Source organism: Pelodiscus sinensis, chromosome 3, assembly GCF_049634645.1.
Source record: "Pelodiscus sinensis isolate JC-2024 chromosome 3, ASM4963464v1, whole genome shotgun sequence".
Taxonomy (NCBI): Eukaryota; Metazoa; Chordata; order Testudines; family Trionychidae; genus Pelodiscus; species Pelodiscus sinensis.
In genome coordinates, this window is record NC_134713.1 from 109,676,967 (window position 1) to 109,704,222 (window position 27,256).

General features: G+C 40.6%; 1 protein-coding gene and 1 long non-coding RNA gene across 2 annotated transcripts in view; one reads left to right on the forward strand and one right to left on the reverse strand.

The window, feature by feature from the left end:
- Nucleotides 1-10,917: 10,917 nt before the first annotated feature.
- LOC142827921 (uncharacterized) overlaps nucleotides 10,918-27,256 on the reverse strand; it is a 76,176-nt gene continuing 59,837 nt past the window's right edge. The window contains exons 2-3 of the long non-coding RNA XR_012902729.1: nucleotides 25,860-26,010; nucleotides 10,918-12,463 (exon numbers count right to left, since the gene is read on the reverse strand). This is a non-coding gene — a long non-coding RNA (uncharacterized LOC142827921). The remainder of the gene's footprint in view (nucleotides 12,464-25,859; nucleotides 26,011-27,256) is intronic.
- OPRM1 (opioid receptor mu 1) overlaps nucleotides 15,376-27,256 on the forward strand; it is a 41,628-nt gene continuing 29,747 nt past the window's right edge. The window contains exon 1 of the mRNA XM_075924482.1: nucleotides 15,376-15,822. Within this exon, the coding sequence (XP_075780597.1) occupies nucleotides 15,518-15,822 (305 nt within the window). The 5' untranslated portion in view covers nucleotides 15,376-15,517. The remainder of the gene's footprint in view (nucleotides 15,823-27,256) is intronic.

The window sequence follows — 27,256 nt, forward strand, 5'->3', positions numbered from 1 at the left end:
TCGAAATCAGTGCCTCCAAGATCAACCAGTTTATCACAATCAACTGCTTTGTGACCACTGATCTAGGTTTACTTAGTCCTGCCTCAGTGAATAAAGGAGACTGGACAGTATGTGTTCATCTACACAGCAAGGCTACAGTCGAAATCGCTTAATTTGGCTTTTGGCACTGTCTACACAGCGGGAAGTCAAAGGAAGAACACTTCTTCCTTCAACTTCCCTTACTCCTCATAAAATGAGGGTTACAGGAGTCACAGCAAGAAGTCCTCCAGTTTGACATAATTTTGAAATAAAGGCTTGGAGTGTAGATGAGCTCTTTGTTATTTTGGAATAGTGTCAGTTATTCCAAAATAATGCTGCTGTGTAGACATAGGGCTGGAAGAACCTTGAGAAATCATAGGCTGAGTTCTATGGAAAAATAACGTTATGTTGGGCACATCTTTATAGTAAATATTCTTCTGAATTACACACAAGCCTATACTCTTCTAAAATACATTTTATGATTTTTAACTGATAAACTAAACCCTATTTTTCCAAATAAGCTTGTTATAGCCTGAAGCGCACAATTTTCTCCCTCTAATCAGACTAGAATGCTAGTGCTTCTTCACCAACAGCACAATAAAGCCTCAAACATTTCATTATACAAACATCCATTTAACAGATAGATTATATCCATCTTAATGATCTGAAATAGCAGAAATTAGCTCATGTAAAGAGAAAACTGTTACAAAATCAATAGCTTCTGTTTTGAAAAATAAAAGTGCTTTATACTATCCAGTAGTAGAAAACTATTATCCTTTGACATTTTCTCTCCCATTAACGATGTTTTGTAAGTACACAGGAACAAAATATCAGGACTATTACAGTAAGTATGTCTATATCTGTGTCAAACAACATTGGATAATTTAAAGTGTATGTTTAGCAGGTTTTTGTTTTCTAGATTTTTCCAGGAACAAATGTTTTAGGAAGAAAAATTATGTAAACAGAGAACTAAGCTCTGGCAAGTGCTAGGTGTGTGCACTAGAGCAGGCACAGGATACCACGGTCATTTAATGCTCTATTGATGTAGCATCAGGCTGGGTGTTTGCATGTATGCTAATACACTCAGAAGTGCTCTTTAGTGCATGGAGAGCATGACTAGACATGCAGCTTGAGGCACAGCTAAGGGCTTAGCCCCTCTGCACATCTGGCAGTGCCTGATGTAATGCGCAATTTTTTTGGACGTGTCTCAACAAGTGCCATTGAATGTGCTGCTCTTTGGCAGGCAGAATGACTCAGTACTCCTTCCCTCAGCTAATCCAGCCCCTCTATATACATTTCCCACTCACTGTGTCTCTGGCAACAAAAGCCAGACTCTAGCCCAAAGAAAGAATTTAAAAAAAAGTTGTTATAATTCTGTTTTGTGATTGCATAACAAAGACATGAACAGATTGTAGAAATAATTAAAGGGAGAAGCTCCTCAGCTGCTGTAAATAAGTATGCCTCCACTGATGACAATGGAACTAGGTCAATTTACACCCCCAGAGGATCTGACCCTATATATAGTTTAAAACACCAAGTGAGATAAGCACAATACCAAAAATGTGTGTGTGCCTATGGAAAGGAGGGTGTCTGAAACACTAATTTAGGGCATGGTGAGCTGTGAGATCTCTAATGTGAGGTGCTTTATGACCATTAGAGAGAGCTTTCCCAACTGCATAATTAAACTACCCCCAACAAGCAGACATTGGCAAAAGAAGCTTTCCCACTGACATAGCACAGTCCACATTGATACTTATTTTTTAAACCCCCGAGCAACATAAGTTATATCAACAAAAGTGATCAGGAATTGCTTACAAAAAAATAATTAGTTTGTGGCCAGCTGGGGTGGGAATCTACCCTGTTTTAGCCTGCCACAGACCAGCAATTCATGTGTACTCTGCTGACATGCATTAACAGTTTGTTAATGCATTTTAATCTAGTTGTTTCAAAGAAAACTAGATCAAAATGCATTAACAGTTTGCTGATGTACATCAGCAGAGTCCACATCAACAGCTAGTCTGCACTGTATTAGTGTGGGGCAGATTCAGACCTGACTTGCAATGAACGATATATTCATGAAGACATACCTTGAATGTGTACTCCTAGCTCTGCCATTCAACCGTTGAGTGTGGCTGTCTCTCACTGTGAGATTGTACACTGACTAGCACAAGGGGGCCCTGATTTTGAATGGGTTTCACTGACACCAGTTGTAGTATTAATCAGTGTTGATTAGACCTTTATGATATTTCAACCACAAATTAAAACTTCTCTCCACCAACAGAACCCTCACCAAGGGAATGCCATTGCTGTCTCAATGAATTGTAATTTGCTGCTCTCTGTAATCGCAGTATTAAATTATGCACCCACTCCCACTCAATCTGCCTGTAGAAATATTTAGCATTGTTTCTGAGGCTGTGTGTAGAATACATCTCTCTTTCGACAGAGGGATGTAAATTAGGCACTTCAAACTTGCAAATAAAGCTGGGATTTGAATTTCCCGCTCTTCATTTGCATAATCACGTAATGGCGCTCTTTCGAAAAAGTGCCATTTTGAAAGTAAAACCATGGTCTACAGGATCTTTTGAAAAAGCCTTCCCTTTTCGAAAGAACCATGTCGAAACTGCGGTTTTACTTTCAAAATGGAGCTTTTTCGAAAGAGTGCCATTATGTGATTATGCAAATGAAGCGTGGGAAATTCAAATCCCAGTTTCATTTGCAATTTCGAAGTGCCTAATTTACATTCCTCTGTCAAAAGAGGGATGTAATCTAGATGTACCCTGAGAAGGAAAGTCCCTGACTGCTGCTAAATCTTCTATGTTATATTCTTGTGTGTGCATTTGCTTAGATTTTTTATTTTGTGCTCGTACTCAGCTCATGAATTCTAGCTGATGGTACAATGCTCTGGGAGGATCCATGCACTAAGGGAGGTCTACCAAATGAAGTGACTGAGTAATTTAATGAACTATTGGTGATAATAATGAATCATTTGGTGGGGGGGGGGAAGGTTCCCCATTCCTCTCTCAAACTGGCTTCTTCAAACCAGAGAAAATCTTTATATATTAGAGACTGCAAGCCTACTTCAAGATTTCCAGCTGTTCAAATTAGTCACTAATACAGCAGTAATACTTCAGGTTCTCCCCAGTCTGCCTTCCCACAATCAGCCATATCAAAGGGAAAAGTTTTGTGTGTTAGTAATGACCTGAGATCTCAAATCCCTTTTCTAATTATTGTGTCTGTTCTTCATGACCTAAAAAGAATTGCAGGGAACTGGCAGGCAGTTTCTCAAGTCAAACAGAATCTACAAGTTGGCTACCAGCTGTTAGAATCACAGTGCCAGCTTTTCAGTTTTTGTTTCCTTCACTTGAGAATTGGTATTGACCTTGTAGGTTTTTTGCAAATTGCAGGACGGATCATTCTTAACCTGTGTGAGGCATGTGTGAATAAATTATCTGAAAAATAGATATCTTCATCCCAAACTGCGATGGTTTTCAAGCGAAAAAATTCTTAGCCTCTTCATCTTTTTTGACTAGTGCTACTATACAAGTTCACACTGTATTCTAACCAGAGAATGCTTTTTGCCAAGAATTACTTGATGAAATTATATATATGCAAGAAAAAATATGCATATGATACGGAATAATAATGCTATGGATTATCATATCACCTGTAATCTGAGGACCACAAAGCACTTCACAAATATTAACTAAACCATATAGCATCCTTAGAAGACAGACAAAGGATATACAGAGATCCCTAAACACCATTTAAATGCAGCCACTTCTGGGTGGAACAAGACTACTGTTTGACAGCACATACTAGTCCACAATGGTTTTATCCCATAAAATGAAAAACATATCTAAAAGCTGGTTAATGGTATAGACCACATTTAACAAAAGATCATCTCTGTCCAAAATTTTTACAATGTAAATAAATAAATAAATCAGATTACTAACTAGAAGCCTTCTACAAGGTAAAGATAATGCACCTGATCCCCACACAGCAGGTTTAAAACAAAATTAAATGAAGTTTTTTCTTCACTCAGCGCACAGTCAACCCATGGAACTCCTTGCTGTAAAGGATGCCGTAAAGACCAGGACTTTAACAGCATTCAAAAAAGAAGAAGATAAATTCATGGAGGTTAGGTCCATCAGCATTCTGTTCTCACACAGTGTAACTGCATTATTTTCAGTTCTATTATTCTTTACTTACTCCCAGCATAACTTGAGCAGAATTAGGCATTTCTGACTCAATCACATTACGTTTAGTCATGACAAAATGTGTTCTTCCATATTAAATATGGTATATAAAGGTGATGGCAACCAAGTTCTGATTAATTACTGTTAGCCCAAGTCTGCCACAAATAGTACTTTAGCAGAATCAAGTTTGTACTGGAGTAACACAAATGCTGTTAATCTCTCATTTCAATGACCACTCAAAGGCACTAAATTCAGACAAAAATAATTATAAAAAAATATTAATGTGAGTAGGACACCAGCCATGCTTTTTATCACTGCATCTCCTCTCCCCATATTCCCCATGCTCACTCTCTTACCTATCAGGCATAAATCCAAGCATTTCATGACTCTCAACTCTCTAAAGCACAGACAAATATTGTAAGCATTCCATAATGAGCCAGGGAAAGAGGAGGGAGACAAGGAGAAGCCACTTTGGTGATACCAGGGTTTTCTTCAAATTTGAGAGGATAATTCGTAAACATAATTAAAAATGTTATCATTGATATGCAATGAGCAGTCCTGTGGCACCTTCAAGTACATCTACAAAGCAGAGCTAATGTCTAAATAAGATACACAACTTCAGCTACATCAATTACATAGCTTAAGTCAAAATAGCTCGGCTTTAGGCACTGACTACACCGCAGGAAGTCAAAGGAAAAACACTCTTCTTTTGACTTCCCTTACTCCTCGTCAGGCCCAGCCAAAGAGTGTGCAGGGCCCAAGGCAGCATGCTGAGCCGCACGGCCATGCAGCTCCCGGCTGGGTGGGTGGGGCTGAGAGCTGGGCAGCGCGTGGCCCTGAATGCCTCACTCGCCTTGCCCAAAGGCCGGGCCTGCTCCTCATGAAATGCAGGCTACCAAGAGTCAGAGTAAGAAGTCCTCTAACTCAACATTATTTCAAAATAAAGGCTTGTAGTGTAGACACGCAGACTGTGTCTAGACTGGCAAGTTTTTCCGGAAAATCATCTGCTTTTCCAGAAAAACTTGCCAGCTGTCTACACTGGCCGCTTGAATTTCCAGAAAAGCACTGACGAGCTCATGTAAAATCATCAATGCTTTTCCGGAAATACTATGCTGCTCCTGTTTGGGCAAAAGTCTTTTTCCGAAAGACTTTTGCGCAAAAGGGCCAGTGTAGACAGCATAGTACTGTTTTCCACAAAAAAGCCCCGATCGTGAAAAGGCAATTGGGGCTTTTTTGCGGAAAACCGCGTCTAGATTGGCCACGGACGGTTTTCCGCAAAAAGTGCTTTTGCGGAAAAGCATCCTGCCAATCTAGACGCGCTTTTCCGAAAATGCTTTTAACGGAAAACTTTTCGGTTAAAAGCATTTTCGGAAATTCATGCCAGTGTAGACGTAGCCGCAATGTATTATTTCAGAATAACATAAGTATGCTGCTGTATAGATGTACCCTTAGAGACTAACAAATATTTTTTAGATCATGAGTAAAATCCACTTCATCAGATGATTCCAACTCATTTGATGAAGTTGGTTTTACCATGAAAAGTCATGGCCTAATATATTTGTTAGTCTCTAAGATGCTATAGGACTCCTCATTGTTTTTAAAAGTTACAGACTAATACAGCTAATCCTCAGAGATCATTTATATGGTAAATATAAGAGGTTAAATGACTTGCATTGTGTTCAGGGTGAATTGCTACCATCTGCTTATAACACAAAGGATTCTTGTCTGCCTACCATGGGCAACTCACACAAAAATTACTGGCTGCTAGCAATAAAATCCCCCATAACCCCTGCTCTTTCCCTCTTCAGGCTAGCATTTTGCACTAGCCTGTTCTTAGCTCAGGGTCGGGGGTCTCACTGGACCACCTTGATTTTCATGCACCCCTGCTCCTGGGTTGCCAGGCTGGCAGCTATCCTGCCCTACATGGCCACTTTCCTGTGCCTAGTGCGGAGGTCGTGGATGAGGTCCACAATATCTGCACTAGACCAGGCGGGCGCCCGCCTCTTGCAGACCTGGGCAGGCTCCCGGGAGCCGCCAGCCTGGTCCCGGGAAGAGGTGGAGGGCTGGGTGGCAGCGGGTGGCTGGCTTGAGCCGTGCCAGGTGCAGGGTCTGCTGGCTGGGTGCTGGCAGGCTTGCACCTGGCACAGGCACCGTAGCCAGACCATGCCCCTTTAAGGGCTCCGGGGCCGGGAGGGGGGCAGACGAGTTTCTCTTGTGGTGCCCAGAGTGGCCACCAGGGAAAGCTGGGGAGGGCTAGCCTCCCACTAGTTTGAATTAAGTGGCTACACAGCCCTTAATTCGAACTACTTAATTTGAACGAGGCGTTAGTCCTCGTGGAATGAGGTTTACCTAGTTCGAATTAAGCACTCCACTAGTTCGAATTAAGTTCGAACTAGCGGTTTGCCTGTGTAGCGCCTATCAAAGTTAATTCGAACTAACAGCTGTTAGTTCGAATTAACTTTGTAGTGTAGACATACCCAGACTGAACAGCACTTGTCCAGTCAAGAGAGCTGGGATTCACTTTTCATAAGATTCTCATGTTGGCAGAGTGTCACCTCTATAACAGATGCCATCTTGCACCCTTATTTTTCCTATTATACAGTTCCTGACCTTTTGTCTTCTTTCATATCCAGGGCATCTGGTTAACTTTGGTCCCAGCTGGTTCCTCTGTTCACCATCTTTTTCCTGGGTTCATCTGTACTTTGGAAAGGTACAAGCCTCCAACTTGTCAAGATTATCAACATTTGGCTTGGCTGGGTCAAATGATGTCAGTTGTTCTGACTTTGTTGGGTTAGCTCTTAGAATCACATTGTTCTAGGTGACCAGTTTAACATCTAGCTGCTCTGGAACACAATAGTCTGCATATTACATAACTCTTAAAACACTTGCTATGCATACATCCTGCAATACCATGTCAACCAGCAAGTTCCTAGCCACTGGCAGGGGCCATACATGCCTCTTTTTGATGAATACTGTGATGATAGTGATCCCAGAAAAAACATAGGCCATGTCTAGGCAAGTTCCTTGATATAGACTGTATATCCTCCATCTGTGAAAAACATAAGGCATGTGGTTCACAGTTAGCATGAAGAACCAGAATCGATGCACCCACTGGCACGCTAATGAACACCACACTTTTTTATTTTCCATTGACGTTCCTTACTACATAGTGAAAAGAGAGATAGTGCCTCATGTTCCTAAATTGTATATATTGTGCTAAGGCTCACATGCTTTTACTGTTCAGTCCAATAGCTCACATTAATGAGTTTAGACCAGGCTATTCCTGGCTATAGTATGGTATAACTAAAGTGAGACATCCCTTGCACAAGGGCCAGGGAAAGGAGCACTGGAAAGACCACTTCTTCTATAGTTCCTGAGGAGTCTCAGTCACCCAAAAGTGAATATTTAAGGAGCAGGGCTATAATCTTACACACACAAATATAAACCTTTCTTCAGCTAGTTGGACATAGAGAGGGGAACACAATTCCAAAGAAGAATTCACACCAAAGAAAGAAACAGGAGAGCTGTGTGCTTGTCCTTGGTGCAAGGTAAGGCACAGAAACACATATCAATGAGCTTGAATAGAGGTTACTATGCAACCCTGCTTGTTCTATAAAAATACTGCAGGAGTAAGTAGAAAAGGACAAGATCTGAAGGGAAAGTAATGGGTTTTTCCATAGACATAAAGCTAAAGAAAAAGTGGGTTAATGGTATAGATTAGACCAAGATCAGGAGAGGAGTGAGCTGAGTTATCCCCCACTTAATTGCCATGTCATCTGCAAAAGCTTAACTCTTCAGAATGGAGGGAATGAGAAATAAATCACAACTTGTTTGTTTTTTTCATAGAAGACCTTAGCAAATGGTAAATATACATTTTGGCAAGATTCATTTGTTTCTCTGACTGCTGGTTTCTTTGCACACACTGACTACATAGGGTTTGTCTACGCTGCAACACTATTTTAGGATACTGGAGTCTCCCGAAATAATTATCCCATGCCTTTACAGCAAGCCCGTTATTTCAGGCTCACTATTCTGTATAAACCTTATTCTACAAGGAGTAAAGGACTTTCGGAATAGTGCTTTATTTTAAAATGTTGCACGTGTAGACAGTGAAAAATTATGAAATAAGCTATTTCAAAATAGAATCTAAATAAGATATGCAATTTGCATAGCTCAAATTGTGTATCTTATTTCAAGCTACGGTGCAGTGTAGATGCACCCATAGTAATTTCACAATAGTTCAAAGTCCCCTTTTGTGTGAGGACTAGGAATTGAGAGTTGTTATCCTCTCTGCTCCATAGATTCATATATTCCAAGCCCAGAAGAGACACTGTGATCATCCAGGCTGATTTCCTGCATAATACAGGCCAGAGAAGTTCTCCAAAATAGTTCTCAGAACATATTTTGTAGAAAAACATCCAGTCTTGATTTTAACATTGCCAGCAATGTGGAATACACCATGATCATTGTTACAGTGCTCCAATGGTTAATTACTCTCACTGTTAAAAATTTACATCTTATTTCCAGTCTGAATTTGTCTAGCTTCAATTAACCTTATTATAAATTTTCTGCAAGATTAAAGAGCCCATTATTAAATATGTGTTCCACATGTAGACTACAATAAAGTATCATTAACCTGCTTTTTGTTATGCTAAAGAAACTGAACTCTTTCATGTTTTCTAATCATTTAATCATTCCTGTGAATCTTCTCTGAACTCTCTCCAATTTATCCACATCCTTCTTGAATTGAAGGCAACAGAACTGGGCACAGTATTCTAGCAGCAACTGCACCAGTGCCAAACAGAGGTAAAATAATAATTTTACTCCTACTCAAAATTTCTGTTTATGCACCCCAGGAACACATTAGCTTTTTTGGCCACAGCATCACAGTGAGAGTTCATGTTCAGCTGATAAATTACTCTGAAAAAGATTTGAGGATTGTAGATACTCTCCAGGATAGAGTGCTCTATCCTATAAGTATGGACTATGTCCTTTGTTCCTAGATGTATACATTTATGCTAGCAGTATAAAAATTCATATTATTAGTCGGTGCCCAATGTACTACGTGATCCATAGTATTCTCAATCAGTGACCTGTCCTCTTCATTATTTGCCACTCCCCCAATTTTTATGCCATCTCCTAACTTTGTCAGTGATGATTTCATGTTTTCTTCCCTATCACTGACAACATTTTAAATAACAATAGCGCCCAATTTCAAAATAAGCTCTTTCGACCTAAACTCGGAATAAGCTACACAATTTGCATAGCGCAAATTGTGTAGCTTATTCTGACAGAAAGGTGCTATCTAAACACACCCTAGGTCTTTGACTGCCAGAAGCTGGGACTGGACTACAGCGAAAGGATCAGTCAGTAATTGTCCTGTTCTGTTTGTTCCTTCTGAGCCATCTGTTACTGACTGTTGGATGATAGGATTCTGTGCTAGAAGGACCATAGGTCTGAACCAGTATGCCATTCTTTGTTTCTATGCATATGGAAGAAGGCTGAGATAAGAGGATAAGAAGAGGCATATTGGATTCTTTTACCAAGACAACAGTCTACTGATCCATAACTGAGCTTCCTGAGAGTGTAATTTAGCTCTGCCTTGTAGACAGAAGAGTTTGTTAACTGCATTGCTTTCTAAATCCCCATTTCAGACATTTCATTGATTGAATTCTGACTGCAGCTGGATAAATAATGAAAATGTGTTCATAAAATACTCCTTGACGAAATCCTGCCAACCTTCTCTATGAATATTAACAAACTCAGTTTGTGACCCAGTGCCCTGGACTCAGTCCTGACACAGGTAAGATAATGCAAAGCAATAACAGCAACAGGACTTAAATTGTGCTTCGTTCTCTGACAGAAAAAAAAACCCAAAGTATCTTCTAAGAGCTTTCTAAATCTGCATCCCTTCTATGCTTTGTGCATTAAATGGAGGTCAATAATATTGAAGACTTCTTATAAGTAATAATTGGTGTTTATTAAATCTTGCAGCTTTGCACTGGATTGAGAGTAGTGAGAGTTATAATGACAAAAGCTACTGACAGCATTTGCTTCAGCAAAGGAAACATGGAGCACTGATTGCCTTTCTGCAGCACAGCCCTTTCCAGAATTTACTACTAGTCTCCCAGCAAGGAACTTGAGATGCTTCCTGGGCATAGCCAGGGTTGTTGTGAGGCATCTTGCTACCACCTGTCCTTAGCACAAGCAAGCCATGTTCTCACCTGCTGTGTGTCAGGACTCCGGCATCATTAGCATCTGACAATACTAGCATTATCCTCCAAGCTACCACAGTCCTTGCTCTCTCTTCACTGGTTAACAGGCACATTTCAACCCTTGAGCACTTAGCAACTGCCAATATGGCTCTTCTCTAATCTACAAACCAGGTGTGCCTGCCTTCCCAGTGTCCAAGAAATCAACACAGCCCTCTTACAATCCCTGGTGCAACTCAGGCTCCTTGTTCTACATAGGAGAAGCCTGCCTGCCTGCCTGCCTTCACAGATAGTCAATTGTTTGGCCTTCCTCCTCTTAAATCCAATACCCACCAGGATGGGGGCTAAGTGAGGGCGGTGCTGCTTTTTAATTCCTTCCTATCTGGTGCAGGATTTGTCTACCCTGTCAGAGATGAGTTATTTAAAGTTCCTATCACCAGACACTTAACATATTCCTTTAAAATATCTTTTAATTAGAAATGCACCATACTTGTTCTGAGTCCAGGTAAACATTCTGGAGAGAAAGTCTGAAAAAAATCTGTTGGGCCATTTCTGTATCATAGAAAAATACAGATTGTCCTGCATTCACTCTGCATGCTGACCATTCAGAATGGCTTTTTCCCCCTAAACTGAAAATTTTGCTTGTGTGTAATCATCCCTGCAATTTGAAGGAAATTGATCTAGGTACACAGAGGTTATAAACTGTAACTCTCCAGGCACACACTATCCTTAACTGTTAAAGGCATGTCAGAGCACAATCTTCCAGATAAATGCACACATCTGAGTGATATTGCTACACATTTATTTCTAGGCATTGATATTTCCTTCAATGATTAATCATTTCATCAATTCATACAAAATGTTTAAATATATGCCATGAATATTTGGGACTTGGCCATAACATAAACACTCTTTGAATCAAATGCTCCTTTTTCCAGAAATTATGCTCTGACCTGGGCCAGATGAGCAGAGACCAAACGCTGCAGGAGAGACATTGTGGACGTTGACACCATCCTACATGGCTTATACCTTGATATAACTCAAGGACTCTTTTAAGGGTCATCGTCTCACATTCCTGTAAGAAATACCTTAGGAGCTGAAGTGATTTGACTGCAAATGGTGGGTTTCCATTCCTGGATTACTAAGCAAATATAGGCACCTGTCTGCAACCTGAATTTAAGCACCCAAGAGGCATGTAGCTTATTAGCCCACACTCTGGTGGACATTTCCCAGTGGCTAGTTTATGTGTCTTCCACACCTAAGCATTCTGGCTTTTGTGGATTGCATTCTTAGGCACCTCTCTCTCCCCATTCATCATATAAATAGATTAGGTGCTAATTGTGTATTGCAGTATTGTTCCAGGATTCTCTAGGTGCTATAACTCTCAACTTTGCAATGCCTGCCATTGTACATACTAAAAATATATTGCGATTTCATTGTCCACTGCCTTTGATTTTCTAATTTCCACCTGTGCAAGTGAGTATAAAGTGCATCCAGAACAGAATACATAGATGTAACTTACAATATGCAAACAGATTCACACACACCAGGTGAAATGCCAATCCATGTAAATAGTAGGGTCACCTACTATCCCTGTTTTAAGTGGAAATATCACAAGTACCCCCAAAATTTGAGGGATTGAAAGTGACATTCTCCATAGGTTGTCAGGGATGTGCAAGCTAAAAGCCACATTTCTACCTCCTAGGTGTGCCTGTTATCTCTTCTCATCTGACTCAGCAGAACTTTGAATATCCAGGCCTCAATTATCCTATATCTCCTGTTAACAAAAAGAGGGTCACATGCATTAATCATATTAAGGATACACTTGATACACAAAAACCTTCATTATTCAGATTTATTCAGTGTCTCCTATGCCACTTGAGTAATAAAGTTTGCACTGTATTTATAAAATGCTGTGTTTAACCAGTTTTCTTTTTCTTTAACTTACCTCTGAAATGTTGCTTAATGAAGCTTGATCTTAGTGGAACTAACCCCCTGAGGCTTCTTGCCAGGCCTCAGTGAAGTCACGGTTTTCACCTGTCAAAAGGTCAATTTCATTTACCATTTATTTTTTCTCATGTAATAAATATTATGTACTAGCCCATTTAATCTAGTCATCAATAGTTCATTTTAAAGATTAAACAGTCTTCCTAATGACCAGTCTAATGAGTCATTGAGCTTTATTAAAATAAGACCAAAATAGGCAACAAGTGGTTGTGATAATTAAGGGACAAGAAGGGATGAAAACAGACTCTGCTAGCAGCATTAGTTTCTGCCCTACATCTTCTTATTAAACCTAGAAGAGGGCTAGGCACAAGCACATCACAAGGATTAATGATCACCTGGCTCTACTCCTGAGTTAAGCTGTTAGAGAACTTTGATGGAGGTTGGGGGGTTAATAAGGAGGGGCTGCTCCACTGTGTGCATGCTCCAAAATCCATTTCATTGAGAGTTGTAGGCTACATCTACACTGGCAGCTTCTTGTGCAAAAACTCTTTTGTGGAAGAGTTCTTGCACAAAAAGTCTTCCACAAGAGCGCGTCTACACTGGCATGTGCTTTTGTGCAAGAGATGTGCTTTTGCACAAGAGCATCCATGGCAATGTAGATGCTGTTTTGTGCAAGAAAGCTCTGATGGCCATTTTAATCATAGAGACTTCTTGCACAAGAAATTCATGTTGCCTGTCTACACTGGCCTCTTCTGGAAGAGCTCTTGCACAAGAGGGCTTCTTCCTGAAAGGGAGCATCAGAGTTCTCGCAGAAGAAGCCCTGATTTTCTACAGTACAACGTCAGTTTATTTGCACAAGAATGCCAGCATAGACAGGCAGCATGTTTTTGCGCAAGAGCAGCCGTTTTCACACAAGAACGCTCCAGTGTAGACACAGCCATAAAGTTTCAAGACTTTCTTACCTACTCATTCTGCATGCCAGAAAGTCCATCTCCTCATGAAAGGAGAATGAAGCATCAACTTTGAAAGAATGTATCTGAGTTGCTGCTATATTTCCCCCCTCTCCTCTAGATTTTCACACTGGAGAAGGACGTTCCTATGTTAAACACCATTTAAAACTTTTATTCCAACTGATTATGCCCCATCCAGACAGGCCTTAGGAATTTTGAAAAAAATCACCTGGTTGTAGAAAAGTGCATACAGATCATTACCAGCTTGCACACACAGCAGGTTCTTTGACCTTTCTCCTCCACTTCCCTTACTACTCCAATACCCCTGATGATATGTCACTTTAGAAAAAAGGGAGAATATTCCCCATTACCCAGATTTATATACCTGAAATAATTATTTTCCAACTGTAAAGTCCTAAGGATTCTCTTCCCCTCCTCCTCGCATTGCTAATGAACTGAGGTACTTCATTTGCTGCTCCCTCGCTAATGATAACTCCTTTAACCTCCACCATGAATGCAAATATAGCACTTGTTCTTCCCTAGTATGGGATGGGATGAAAGTAACTCCTAACTCCCAAAATGGATGCTATTCAGCCATCTTGCCTTTCCTGAGTGTACAGTGACTAGACTTTGGAGCCTTACACACTCCTATGCAACTCTGACACAGGTGTGACCAGATATATCAATATTAGGGTCTTTGTCTATATAGCACTCTATTACCCCACATACAGTCCTCCATCATGATTTTTCACACCTGCTATCTGGTCACCCTCCACATCCTCACTCTTCCCTACTCTGCAGTCAGAAGGTGTATTGACCCTGAGCAGTGAATGAGCTAGACCAGCAATGTAATGCAGCATATGTAGTAGTTACACTGCCAGCTATGTTTCTTGGTTCCTGTTCAGTGGGAGTTAACTTTTTTTTTCTCTCACTTGCAGTGGAGCTTCTTTGATTTCAAAGATGTGACAGCAAAAGAATGTAGTCCAAGAAATGCTGAGCAGGCAGGCTGTTTCTGGAAATGCACATGATTGTCCCTGTGCAGCTTTGGAATGAGTGTTCCATGTAAAAGTGCCAACCCATCCAAACAAGCAATGTGAAAATAAAATACATGTCCCCAGCCTTCAAATGTGAAACTTATTAGTCTGTTCCTTTGAATGTTAGCAAATCGTGTAAAATCTCCACTCTTGATCAAATAGCTGTTATCAGCTCAAGCAGCAGTTTCTCTGGTCACAATCGTTAGGTTTCGTGAAAAGCAAATTACTTCCAACACACACGTCTGTTTGCCTATCATTTCACAACCTGTTGCCATATGGGCAACCACATTTTATTCTTACATACACTGAAGATATCTAAAGAGGACAACCCCCCTATAAAGCACCCCGACTTCTTGTATTAATCAGTTACATGTTGAACATATTATACTCTCCGGCTGTTTAATCTCCAGCTTCTGGTCACATTCTCGCTAGTGGTGCTGGCGCTTTCTTGTGCTCCAGGATCTAAGTGAACCAGGTGCCAGCTCCCGGGGAAGGGGAAATTTGAAATTATTGTATGTGCCCTTGCTGCCAGGGGCTGGGGCTGCAAGACTGCAGTGCAGTTGGGAACGCTAGTGGGGTGGCTTGTCCTGGGAGCTGCCCTTGTGTGCTTCTCCGCCCTCAGAGAGGGAGAAGGAGTGGGCAGAAACAAAGCAGGTAGAAAGGCTTTGGAAGGCGAGACTGGAGTTCAGATGCTCTCTCCCCAGTTCCTCTGCCCCAGGGGCTGTACGAGGGTGGGCAGGCAAGGGGCAAGAGGAGTGGAGAGCCAGCGCCGCGCGCGGCTTGGACACAGCAGCGGAGTCACATGTCCTCCTTGTACAAGTCCGGTGCCCAAGAACAAAACACCAAGAGAGTCCCTCCTCCCCGCTTTCCCGCTGCCGCCCGCTCCGCCTCTCCGCGCTTGTCCACCCAGCTCACGCGGGTGCCGCCCCGCCAGCGGCGGCAGCAGCGCACGTGAGGAGGTTGCGCGCATCTGGCGGGCGGGCGAGCGAAGCCTTTTCAGTGTCTTTCGCGCTACATCCCGCTCAGCCGCCTGCTCCCCGGCGCCCCCCGGCCCGGCCCGGGCAGGGCAGCTGCCCGCAGAAGCCCAGCACGTGTCAGGCTCCGCTCGCCTCGCTGCCTCCCGCTCTCGCCGCCGCTCACCTGCTCCCGCGGCCAGCACCATGGACAGCGCCTTCCCCGCCAACTCCAGCGCCTGCGGCCCCTTCGCGCCGCCCGCCGCCAGCTGCCCTCCGCTGCCGCCGGGCGCCTGGACCAACCTGTCCGGCCGCCCGGAGGAGCCAGGCTGGAACCAGTCCGACCCCTGCAGCGGCAGCAACAGCAGCCAGGAGGGAGGCAGCGGCAGCCTGTGCCCGGGCGGCGGGGTCAGCCCCTCCACGATCACGGCCATCACCATCATGGCTCTCTACTCCGTCGTGTGCGTGGTGGGGCTCTTCGGGAACTTCTTGGTCATGTATGTCATCATCAGGTAAGGGGGGAAGGAGGCTGCCCCGGGGCTAGGGAGAGCGGGGGGCACGCACTGAGGCCTGGGGGGGTGGCGAAGGGGACGGAGACCAGGGTGGCTATAAAGTACTAAACACTTCGTTCTGAGTCACTTTCCTCCGCTTGACACCGAGGTGGGGAGAGACTGGACGTGGTGTCCTTGCCCTCGACTGGCTCGGCTGCAAGTACGGTCCTGCCCGGAGATACTTTCCACTGGGAGATGTGCCTCTCCCCCCTTGCTGTTCTCCTGGACACCTAGATAGGGGCTGAGAGTCTTGCAGCTTTCCTCTTCAGGCTTCATGAACTTGGGGGTGGGGCAGGTCTTTTAGAGAGACCTCTGTTTCTCTCGTTCTCTGCCTTGTGGCTAATCGTAGAAGCTAGGGAATTGTGTTGCTGAAATACCCTATGCAAGTCAGGGCGCCTCTGCAAGACGAAGTGCTGGGGGAAAGTTGTGCTCTAGGTCTGGCGGAGAGAGCACATCTCTCCCAAATATCAGACCAGAAGAAGGCAACTGAAGGCTTCTGTCTGATGGAGGCAATTTCAGCAAGGCGCAGAAGTGAGCTACCTAACTGAATAATAATAATTTAGAAATAAATTACTGCCATATCTTCCAGAGGCAAAAGTGACGTGTATTTGTTTAAGGAGCAACTTGTTACCTTCATGGCAGTGATTTTTATAATTTAGTAAACACGACCTGAGTGTCCAGAACAAGTACCCTAAAATATGTATATTCGCAGAACATTTCTTACTGCTTTCACACGAAATCCTAGCACACTAGGTAAGAAGACAAAGGGTTAGCACGAGGTTTTTTTTTTAACACCCCACACAAATGAGAATATTATAAAACCTAATATTTTTTCACTCATCCCCACCCCTTTCTTCCTGGGGCTCTGTAGTTTCCTCTTTGACATGCCAACTGACCTCTACTAAGAAAAGGATGGGGCTCATTAAAATTAATTACTGCTTTTCTGGTGGTGTTGCTATATTTTGCAGCTTTCTAACAAATAATCTCACTTCCAGATAAATATATTTACTAGTGGGTTTTTAAAAAATAAGTTGTGGTTGTTTCATAAGGGAGTCTTCTACTCCACTTGCAAATCAGATTTCTTAGTACAAGGCAAAGAAGAGAGGAATGAAATTTGCTCCTTACATTTGTCTAACATTTGCTTGAAATCAGATTACAATCACTTTCCCTGAGAAAACAGCACCATCTATTGAAAGTACTGATCACAACAGATAGACTTGCTGTAGGAAATGGGGGTTCAATTAGAATACATGTTCTAGTGAGAAGCATCTTTCTTGCATTACTTTGTATGTAATTTTTAAAGATTTCATGATGCGATAAGAGGAGAGAGAAATAATTTTACACATTAGAGCAAAGTTATAAACCATTCATGTTTAAGTAAATAAAAACAATAGGATGCCTTACCAAAGGCAAAATAAGACTAGCAGTTATTTTCTAAAATTGTTATGTTTTTCTACTAATTTAATTTTGTTGTTTTAAAATAAATTTGTATTTTCCAGGGAATAGAAGAAGGGAACTTTTTAATGTCTGATTAAACCTGGGACTCATGAGGCAGATTGGTGTAGCAGGGCACGATTAGCAGGAAAAGCATGGAAACTAGATGCTTGTGATGAGATCCTAATGGTAACTGAAAGGACAGACAAGAGACAGTCCCAAAGCATCTGTTTGCACTGCAGTCACAACCACAGAAACTTCACAAAGGACATACGAAAACACAAGGTTTGAGGTATTGATGAGAATAGAAATCTCTCTCACCCACAGTATTTATTTAAGGGCACTAGTAGCATGCTAGTGAATTTATGGCACACCTATTAAATATAAGCCAATTTGATAGGGTTAATGGAAATAAAGATTGAATAAGTGGTTCAGACTGGAGTAGTCCTAACCCAGGCCAGGGAGTTGTTTTTTCAAATTACCTTTCAGGTACTGGATTTTAAATTTAAATAGCTGGAAAGATTCTGTACCATTTCATGGGGTTACCAAATCAAGATATGGCATTTTCTGGCAACATTCCAGCTATTTAAATACTTCTAAATGTCATTATCACCACACTTACTCTATGCATACATTGAATGTATTAAGCTGGGGAAAATCAGATGTATAATATAACACAGTAAGTATGAATGTAAGCAAATAAGCGTTGTTTGGGGGGGGGGGGGTTAGTTATGCCAGCTAGAACCTGTCCAATAGCCAATAACTGATCATTACATTTTAATTATTTTGTAGTTATTATTATTTGTACTACAGCAGCATCAGCAGGCCTCATTGTCCTAACCATGCTACATAGTCATTGTAAGGGATGACTAACGTCCCAACGATAAGAAAAATAGACAAGTGGAGAAAGGAAATATTATTACTTTCATTTTACAGATGGGGATATGAGACACAAAGAGGTTAACAGTGGGATTCATAAAGGTACTTAGGCACCTAAGTCCCAGTTTTAGGCCCCTCTGAGATCCACAAAATTCCTGCTTGGCTGCCACTTAATTTTATATGCACTCAGCACCTATGGTTTTTCAGTCAAGGTCCCTATGTGTCTATGCTCCTGCTTGTGCACATGTACACTGCAGCCACCTGCTAGGCATCTGGGCACTTATCTCCTATCTGAGACCCACAGTCATTCACTAACCAGGGGAAGATAGTGTGACTGCCTAAATTTGTGGGGATGAGATTTCATGCAGTGGGTATGTTCAAAGGCTGCCTACCAGATTGGATTCCTCAGATGCATTTACACAAAATTGCCACGGATGAAGACAAAGCAACCTCCTTCATGGCATTTATCCCAATGGTTAAGGTACACACATAGGTTCAAGTGCCCCCTCTGCCTACTAAATTAAGCAGATTTGAACAGGGATGTGCCACCTTGCAGCAGAGTGATTTAACTACTAAACAGTAGAGTCATTCAAGCCATCTCTGACTCAATATTTCATTATTTAATTAAAACAGAACAACTTTAAATGGAGAGATTGAGGGAGACCCATGTCAGAATGTTATATTATTTCAATCGGAGTTAGGCACCTAAATGCCTATAGGGAACTGGACTTGGGTATCTTGCATGATCAGGCCCAACAAGAACAGTAATGACACAATGTTCAGAGGTGTTGAGCTTCACTAACACCCAAATAAATGTCTCCTTTGGAAATGTAGTTGAAAACATATGGGCTGCGTCTAGACTGGCAAGTTGCCAGCTGTCTACATTGGCCACTTTAATTTGCACAAGAACACTGGCCATCTAATGTAAGATTGTCAGTGTTCTTGTGCAAATACTATGATGCTCCCACTCAGGGATAAGCCCTCTTGCACAAATGTATTTGCGCAAGAGGGCCAGTGTAGACAGGAGAGGACTGTTTTGCGCAAAAAAGCCCCGATGGTGAAAATGGCAATCGGGGCTTTCTGGAGCAAAACCGCATCTAGATTGGCACGGATGCTTTTCTGCAAAAAGTGCTTTTGCGCAAAAGCATTCATGCCAATCTAGATGCTCTTTTCCACAAATGCTTTTAATAGAAAAACTTTTCCATTAAAAGTATTTACAGAAAATCATGCCAGTCTAGATGCAGCCATGGAGTTGCCCCATAGTTAAGGTGAAAACTCTGTTAGAAGTACTCAAACATCTACCTTCTAACTCCTCCAAAAAGAAAAGTTCTTTTGGCACACACATCTCAACTCTGAGTGCATAATCTTTCCATATCTTATCCTTGATAATGCTGAGAAAAAGTTTTAAAATTATGGGTTTGGGGGCCTCAAGTTTGCAAGTTCTTATATGATGTTCAGGCCTAGTGCTAATCCACTGTTCAGCTCAAGTCACTTCTGCAGCTTCTCCCTTATTCTCTGGAGTGATGGGACAAGTGAAAGACATCAGTTTAAATGTGAATCTCAATTTGCAGATTAGAGGCTTTGCTTATCTATTTGTTCTTTTCCTTCACGAAATTTTTGCCACTAAAGAGAAGTACTTGGCAACTATGCAGTGGCATTCTCACTGATGCAAGGTCAGGTTTCCCTGATTTGCTCATAACTTTTTACAGAATGGTGTATATGTACATTCGGGATATCTGCATCCTGTCAGATCAAGCTGTGTGTAGCTATTTCTAAGTTGTTTCTATCAGTGATGATCAAGCATCTCCTCTCCTCTATTTCTAGAGCTTAAGTTTTATAACCCTCCATTGATTTATTGACTATTATGGTGCTTTATCATTTATTTTCTTCATGTAGTCCATATAAATATTAATTCAAAAAATAATAGAGTTCTGTAATGTTTTTCAAGTAACATTAATTATAATTTTCTTCTTAATTTAACATTTTACTAGGCAAACATTAAAAGCTATCAGATTTAGAAAACTTATGCCTAAATAAATCTGTAAGTCTTTAAGGTGCCACAGAACTCCTCATTGTTTTTTGCAAATATACACTAAAATGGCTCTGAGACTAAGCAAACATTGTTAGGCCACAACAAATGTGACTTTCAGCCATTAAGTAGCACATAGTCATGATATGCTATTAGTAACAGAGTGAATTCAGTTACCCAAATCTGTGGATGCCATCCTGCTCCCATTTAAGTCAGTGGGAAATTTTTCATGAATAGGCATGAAAGGAGGCCCGGATCCTCAAAGCTGTTTAGACACTTAATGCTCAGTGGTCTTAATGGGAGGTAGCTGACTAAATACCTTTGAGGATCTGAGACTAAGACTTGAGCATATCCAGTATTAGGCAGATTGGCTTACATTTGTATTATACCATACTTGATATAACAGTGAAGCCCAGAAAACAGAATATTCACCTGAGGGCCCAATCCTGCAAGGTGCTGAGCTCCTTGTGAGAGGAGTTTAGTGCCTTCAAAACCCAGTAAATTAAATGGGAACTGAAGGCACTACACACATCTCAGGACTGGAACCTTAACTACATTTCTGGTAAGTTAAGAAGATTGACATACTCTTGTTGACATGTTCTTTACAACAAGAAATGCCTTTGCCAAGTATCAAGACAGCAAGTGATTTGCCTCATACACCAAACCTGAAATTATAATATAAGAACAGTCATATTAGTTCAGACCAGATGGATCAGGTCCATCTTGTCCAGTATCCTGTCTTCTGACAGTGACCAATATCAGGTGTTTCAGAGGGAATGAACAGAACAGGACAATGAAAGATCTGTCCTTTGTCATTCAATCCCAGCTTCTGGCCATTAAATATTAGCACACCTATCTTTGACAAATGGTAGAAAGCAAAATTCCTCCCTTCAGATTTTTCAGGATGTGTTTTTACTAAGGATTTAAAGGTAATATAAGTAGTGACTAAGCCCAGTGAAACTGATGGGAATCTTTTGGAATCTTCACTGGGTTCTGGATTAGGCTCTAGAGTCTAGAGAAACAAAGAGTAACATTACGTTTATTTTTAATCACAAAATATGGTTTATATGTGCAAACAACCGAACATTGTACTTTACTTTGGCAGTCCAGACATGTTGGTTAGAGCCCAAGCTCTTGCCAGGACATATTTCAGAATCATCCCTTTGTGACCAGATAGAGAAGAGGGAGCCACAGACAACAGCCAATTCAGCCTGAACGTGCCAGGGTCTGCATGTATTACCTACTGATAAAACAAGTTAAACTTCTTCAAAATTACCAATTTTAAAACCAAATATTTCACACAGAACTCTTACCTTTCTCTAAGTATTTTGCTTGCCATGACATTTTTCACATTTATTCCACTTATCAAAATTATGACCAACATTTTCCATGTAAAATCTGGGAATTCAGTGGTGGGCTGGCATCTAGCAATTGAAGTAGACACAATCCCCCTCACTAGGTTGTCCTAAGAACTCTCAAGAATATGAGGCAGAAGTAAGACTGCTCAAGATTTGGATGAGAAGCAATGGTAGAAGAGAAAGAATGCTCTGGGTTCATGATAGGAGGCATGGGAAATGTCTGGGGCCAAACTAAGCCCATTCAGGACACAAAGCACACCATAGCATTAGGAATCAGTGTAATGCTATTGCACATATTTGATAGCAACCAGGCTAATCTCTCCCCTCTGAAATGGTAAGGTAGCAGCATTGCTCCTCCCCCAATACTTGGCTTTGTAACTGAGGTGAATCTGCTTGGGTGAATTGGTCAGACACATCGCACTCTTCTGCTCCTGCCTCCTGTACAATGATTTGCTAGATTAGTGTTGCCAGGGTACCTCTGAGCAGAGGTCTGGAAGTTAACACTCCACTGAGATGGACTGTGAGGTTCCCTTCTCTCTGGGTATGTCTAGACTACATGGCTCCATTATTGGAGCCATACATGGCTCCATTATTGGAGCCATGTAGACGAGTTTACTAGACATAGGAAAATGAAGCGTACTCTGAGAGTCTCTGCAATCAGAGGGTATATCTAGACTACATGGCTCTATCGACGGAGCCATGAACATGAATTTACTAGACATAGAAAAATGAAGCGGGTGATTTAAATAATCGCCACTTCATTTACATCAAAATGGCCGCCACGCTGTGCCGATCAGCTGTTTGGCGGCACAGCGGGGCAGTCTGGACGTATTGCGGTCGACAAGGGAAGACTTTGTTGATCGCTTCGCTATGCCTCCTGAAATGAGGTTTACCGGAGTGGTCAACAAAGGCTTCCCTTGTCAACCGCAGCGCGTCCAGACTGCCCCACTGTGCCACCAAATAGCTGATCAGCACAGCATGGCTGCCATTTTTGATGTAAATGAAGCGGCGATTATTTAAATCACCCGCTTCATTTTTCTATGTCTAGTAAATTCATGTTCATGGCTCCGTCGATAGAGCCATGTAGTCTAGATATACCCTCTGATTGCAGAGACTCTCAGAGTACAAACTCAGACTGATATCATTGCATTGGCTGCACTTCAGGGGCATTTTTGAATTTTTCTTCATAACCAAGAAGGCTTTAAAACTTTTTTTAATCGAAAGACAAGTTTCTAATGTAATCACAAATCCCAGTAGCTAGAGCATCTGCCTCAATTCAGAATCAATGTTGGGGGGACAGAATGGATGGAAAATGTTGACACTGACTATATATTTTTACAGGCAGGCTTTCAGTAGTGGGCTCAATGTTTCTTTTGTGTGTGTGTGTGTGTGTGTGTGTGTGTGTGTGTGTGTGTGTGTGTGTGTGTGTGTGTGTGTGTGTTGTAACAATCTTGAGAGGGTAACTTTTTCTTCGTATATTTTGTGGAAAATTTTGCTGCTTATTTCCTCAGACTCTCTCTTCTTTTGATGGTATGTAATTTTCTCTTTGCTAATGGCATTTTCTTAATTGCTTTTTAAAGTGGTGAAAGTGTTTTTGGAAGTGTTTATAAATTTTGTGGAGTGGGAAGGGGGGGAGAATTGTCTGTGTGTTGTTTAAAGTGCTGTACATTAGAAGCTCATTAGCTCATATTTGTGATTAAGAAACCCACTCTTGAACTTTTGAAATTGGCAAAAGGCCTGATCCATAGACCAGAAAAATCAATGTAAGTCTTTTAGTTGATGTCAGTGGGTCTTGGATCAGGCTTGGTGGGAACAAACAGTAAAAAAGTCAAGGTAATGTATCATAAAATATGCTTGACATATTTAAATACTTGAAAACTGAATTAATTACTGAATAATGTTCCAGGATATACTACTGTAGCAGAATATATAAAATGAATGAATTTCGAGTACTATGTGTCCTCACTGTAACTGTGTTTCATAATAGTCATTTGCAGAGTAATAAAAAACTGCATTTTTGTGCAAATTATGGAATGTGGAACAGCAAATTCTGCTGTGAATTTTTAGTAAGCTTTCTTCATGTTTCTTCAGTGCAGAAGCTCAGGTCTAATAATGGTGTTATCAGCAATGGAATTCTGCCAGAAATCTATTTGCACTACCCACTTCATGAAATTATATCTAACAACTCTCCAAGTGATTGCTCTTTTTTGCTTGCTTGTTTTTTTTTGTTTGTTTTGTTTTGTTTTAACTTTCTTCAAAGTGGGAAATTTAGTGTCTGGGATGTTAATAGTAATATTATTTGTGGGGCTGGCAATCACAGTAACACAAGTGATTAATTCAAAACAAATACATTTATTTAAAATTAATTGCCATTTTAATCACACTGTTCTAAATACCAATTTACATTTATTTTAACTGCTTTGGATATTTTTTTCTACATTTTCAAACATACTGATTTCAATTAGAACATAGAATACGAAGTCTATAGTGCTCACTTTATATTTCATTATAAATATTTGCACTAAATAAAAGACAAAGAAATAGTATTTTTTCAATTCACCTCATACGAATACTGCAGAGCAATCTGTTTATTGTGGCTGTGCAACTTATAAAATGTGAAATTTTTAAATAACTGCACTGAAAAACAAAACAGTGTAAAACTTTAGAGCCTACAACTCCATTCATACCTACTTCTGATTCAGCCAATTGCTAAAACAAACAGGTTTGTTTATATTTACATTTTTTATTTACAATATCACCTGAAAGTGAAAACAGGTCTTCACATGGCACTGTTGAAGCACTGCCAGATATGCTAAACATTCACATGACCCTTCATGCTTCGTCTTGTGGAGTACACTATTGTTTGTTTGACTATGTTTTCGCAGTATAAATATAAGTTTTTTAAAAAAAAAGAGTACTCTGCATTTTAATTTAAATCAATATATTTGAAAGTGTAGAGAAATATCCAAAGACATATATAATTAATTTAAATTGATATTCTATTATTAACTATCATTAAAACTGAGATTAATTGCAATTAATTTTAATGGTTTGGCAGCCCTAATAATTTGTTAGTTTTATTAATCATACCAGGGCTTACTATACTAGCATTTTATGAGAGCTGTCCAGAGGACAATTCTGGTTTGTGGCAGCATTTGACATTTTTCTTCCACATTAGCACAAAACCAAATATTTTGAATATTTTAATGAAAAACAAAATTGTGTTGTAAATGTCTGTTTTCAGACTGAAACAATAGCTTTTCTGTCCAGGAAGATGTTTTGAAGTCCAGGGCTTGCTAGTTACTTCAGACGAGAGAGCAACTCTCACATTCTATACTGCTCCAAATCCCTTGGTTCAGAGTGATCTGGGATGGCAAATTGAGCTGTGAATCAAAGACTTGAACCTGAGTATCTCTCAAACCAGTGTTAAGTCTCTTTCTCTCTCCAATGTTTCAGTTTGGACAAAGTGAAGCTTTGTCAAAAATGTTTCTTCCAGTTCTAATTTTTACTTGCTTACTTTCTTGAGGCTGCACAAAAACACATCCCTGGCCATCATAAGTTTCACTGTTAAAAGTACTAGAGGTAGACAACACTGTTTCCGCAGGAGATGCTCTCTGTAGAGTCACTCATTGGGGGTGGATTAATTATGCTGGCAAGAGAACTCTCTCCTGCTGGCATGGAGAGGCCACATAGGAGGCCTTGCCATGGCTCAGCTGAAGCAGTACTGTTATCCCGCTGTAAGGTCCATGCCTAAGATGGGAACCATTTGGACAAGGTATAGATTAAATAACCAGACAAAAATAACAACAAAGGAAATTGTATCTGTATTCATGTGCTGGTTGGAAATATTTTAGATGCAAACATTTTTTTTTAATTTGCATACACATTGAGGAGTAAGAGGTAATCATTACATGATATGTACCACACATCCTTATTTATATATTATTATTCTCCCTGGCCTCTAATTTCCCTCTCTCAGGTTTGTCATTAATTGTGTTTATAACCCTTCTGCCACACTTGTTTAGATTATCCCCAAGGTATTCTAAATAAGAAAGGACAGTAGAAGTAAATCCTTAGATTAGGAATGGAGGGCCATTTTTGTTTCTATCAAAAATATGTTAAATGAGAAGAAAATACTACATATTTTTAAGTTTTCAAACCATCATGATTACTGATTAGCAGTTAGCCCAGTTGGGTTATGAAAAATGCACCCCAGATATATGTTGAATTAAAGTCCATATGGTTAGCATTATTACTGTGAAGATATTGAACAGTTACAAGATTTTACATTAACTAACCTGAACACCGCAGTAGCTATCCATGTATCAATCCATGTTTTTTACATTTATGAACAGAAAGGCATCTGTGTTTGCAAACCACCTTGGTTGAAATTTAGCCTTAGTAATCACTGCAGTCTGGTAAATATTTGACTATCAAGCCATTTTCTCCCTAGAGACCAAGAGAAACAAACTGATGAAAAACATTTATACTGTTGTATTTATTTTTATTAGAACTTGAACAAAGACTGAATATAACTCAAATTCTCTTTTCCATGCCTTTATTCACCCTTGTTAACATAATCTATATTAACATTTTATATTAAAATATCACATTTAGGATAAATTGGGTACTTCTGAGGACTGGTAATGGGTCACAGAAGCTTTTGTCTTATTTTAGTCTTATGAAGACCACCCTGAACCCAAAGTGGTTGCCACTTAGAGAGAATTCCTGCAAGGTTTAGTTAATATCTCTGCAATGGTCCTCGATCATTTTATGCAACTCATGTTACATAGGGAACCTGGAAGCAAATGTCAGGTGAAGAGAATGCTGCATCTCATAACAGGACCATTACATAAATTACCACCACTATGCAATATAGGAACCCCAGAACGAATTGTGCTTCTGAGGGATGTCCCTGAAGCACAATGCCTCCCAAAGCAACCTCAGGACAATATATCTGTGACCTGTCTTACTTTGGGCTGTGGCTGGGCTAATTAGCATTATTTAGCATTGTCATTAGATGCAACTTTGTAAAAATCCTACAGCTCTATCTTAATGATAACAATTGTGGTCAGATAACAGTGACACGATTAAATCAACATTTAACATCTAAAGTTATTTGTCTTGCAAATATCCTACAAATGATTTAAGGCATTTATAATCACTTCACATGCAGCAGTAGTCACTTCACAGCAGTCAGTGGTGAATCTGCTGATTTTCCTTAAATGTTAAGGACTACGTTATATTCATGAAGCTGCATGCACATCTGATTACCAGTTTGATCTATATATTACAAAGCAAAAATCACTCCACTTTGCTAGTTGTTCTCAACTAATAAATTAGAGTTATTCTTGAGCCAAATTCTGCCCTTACCTCCATGAAAGGAAAGCTGTAGTTAATCAGTTTTCTCCAGAAGAATTACACTGGTGAGCCACCTAAGGACAGGATTTAGCCCAGGACAAATTGAGGTAATTAGCTGTTAAATGTAGAAAGATTCTATTCTTATAGACCATGATTCATATGAATATTTCCATCTGAGTGCAAACCAATAATTCATTTAGTCCAGTGTGCTGTCTGACTTTGGCTGTGACAATCAGCATTCACCACACCCAGAAGGAGAACAGAAGGTTTAAGCCCCCCAAATGAGCAGTTAAACCAGGGGTTTGTCCAGCCCAAGAAAAGGCAATGGTGGGCC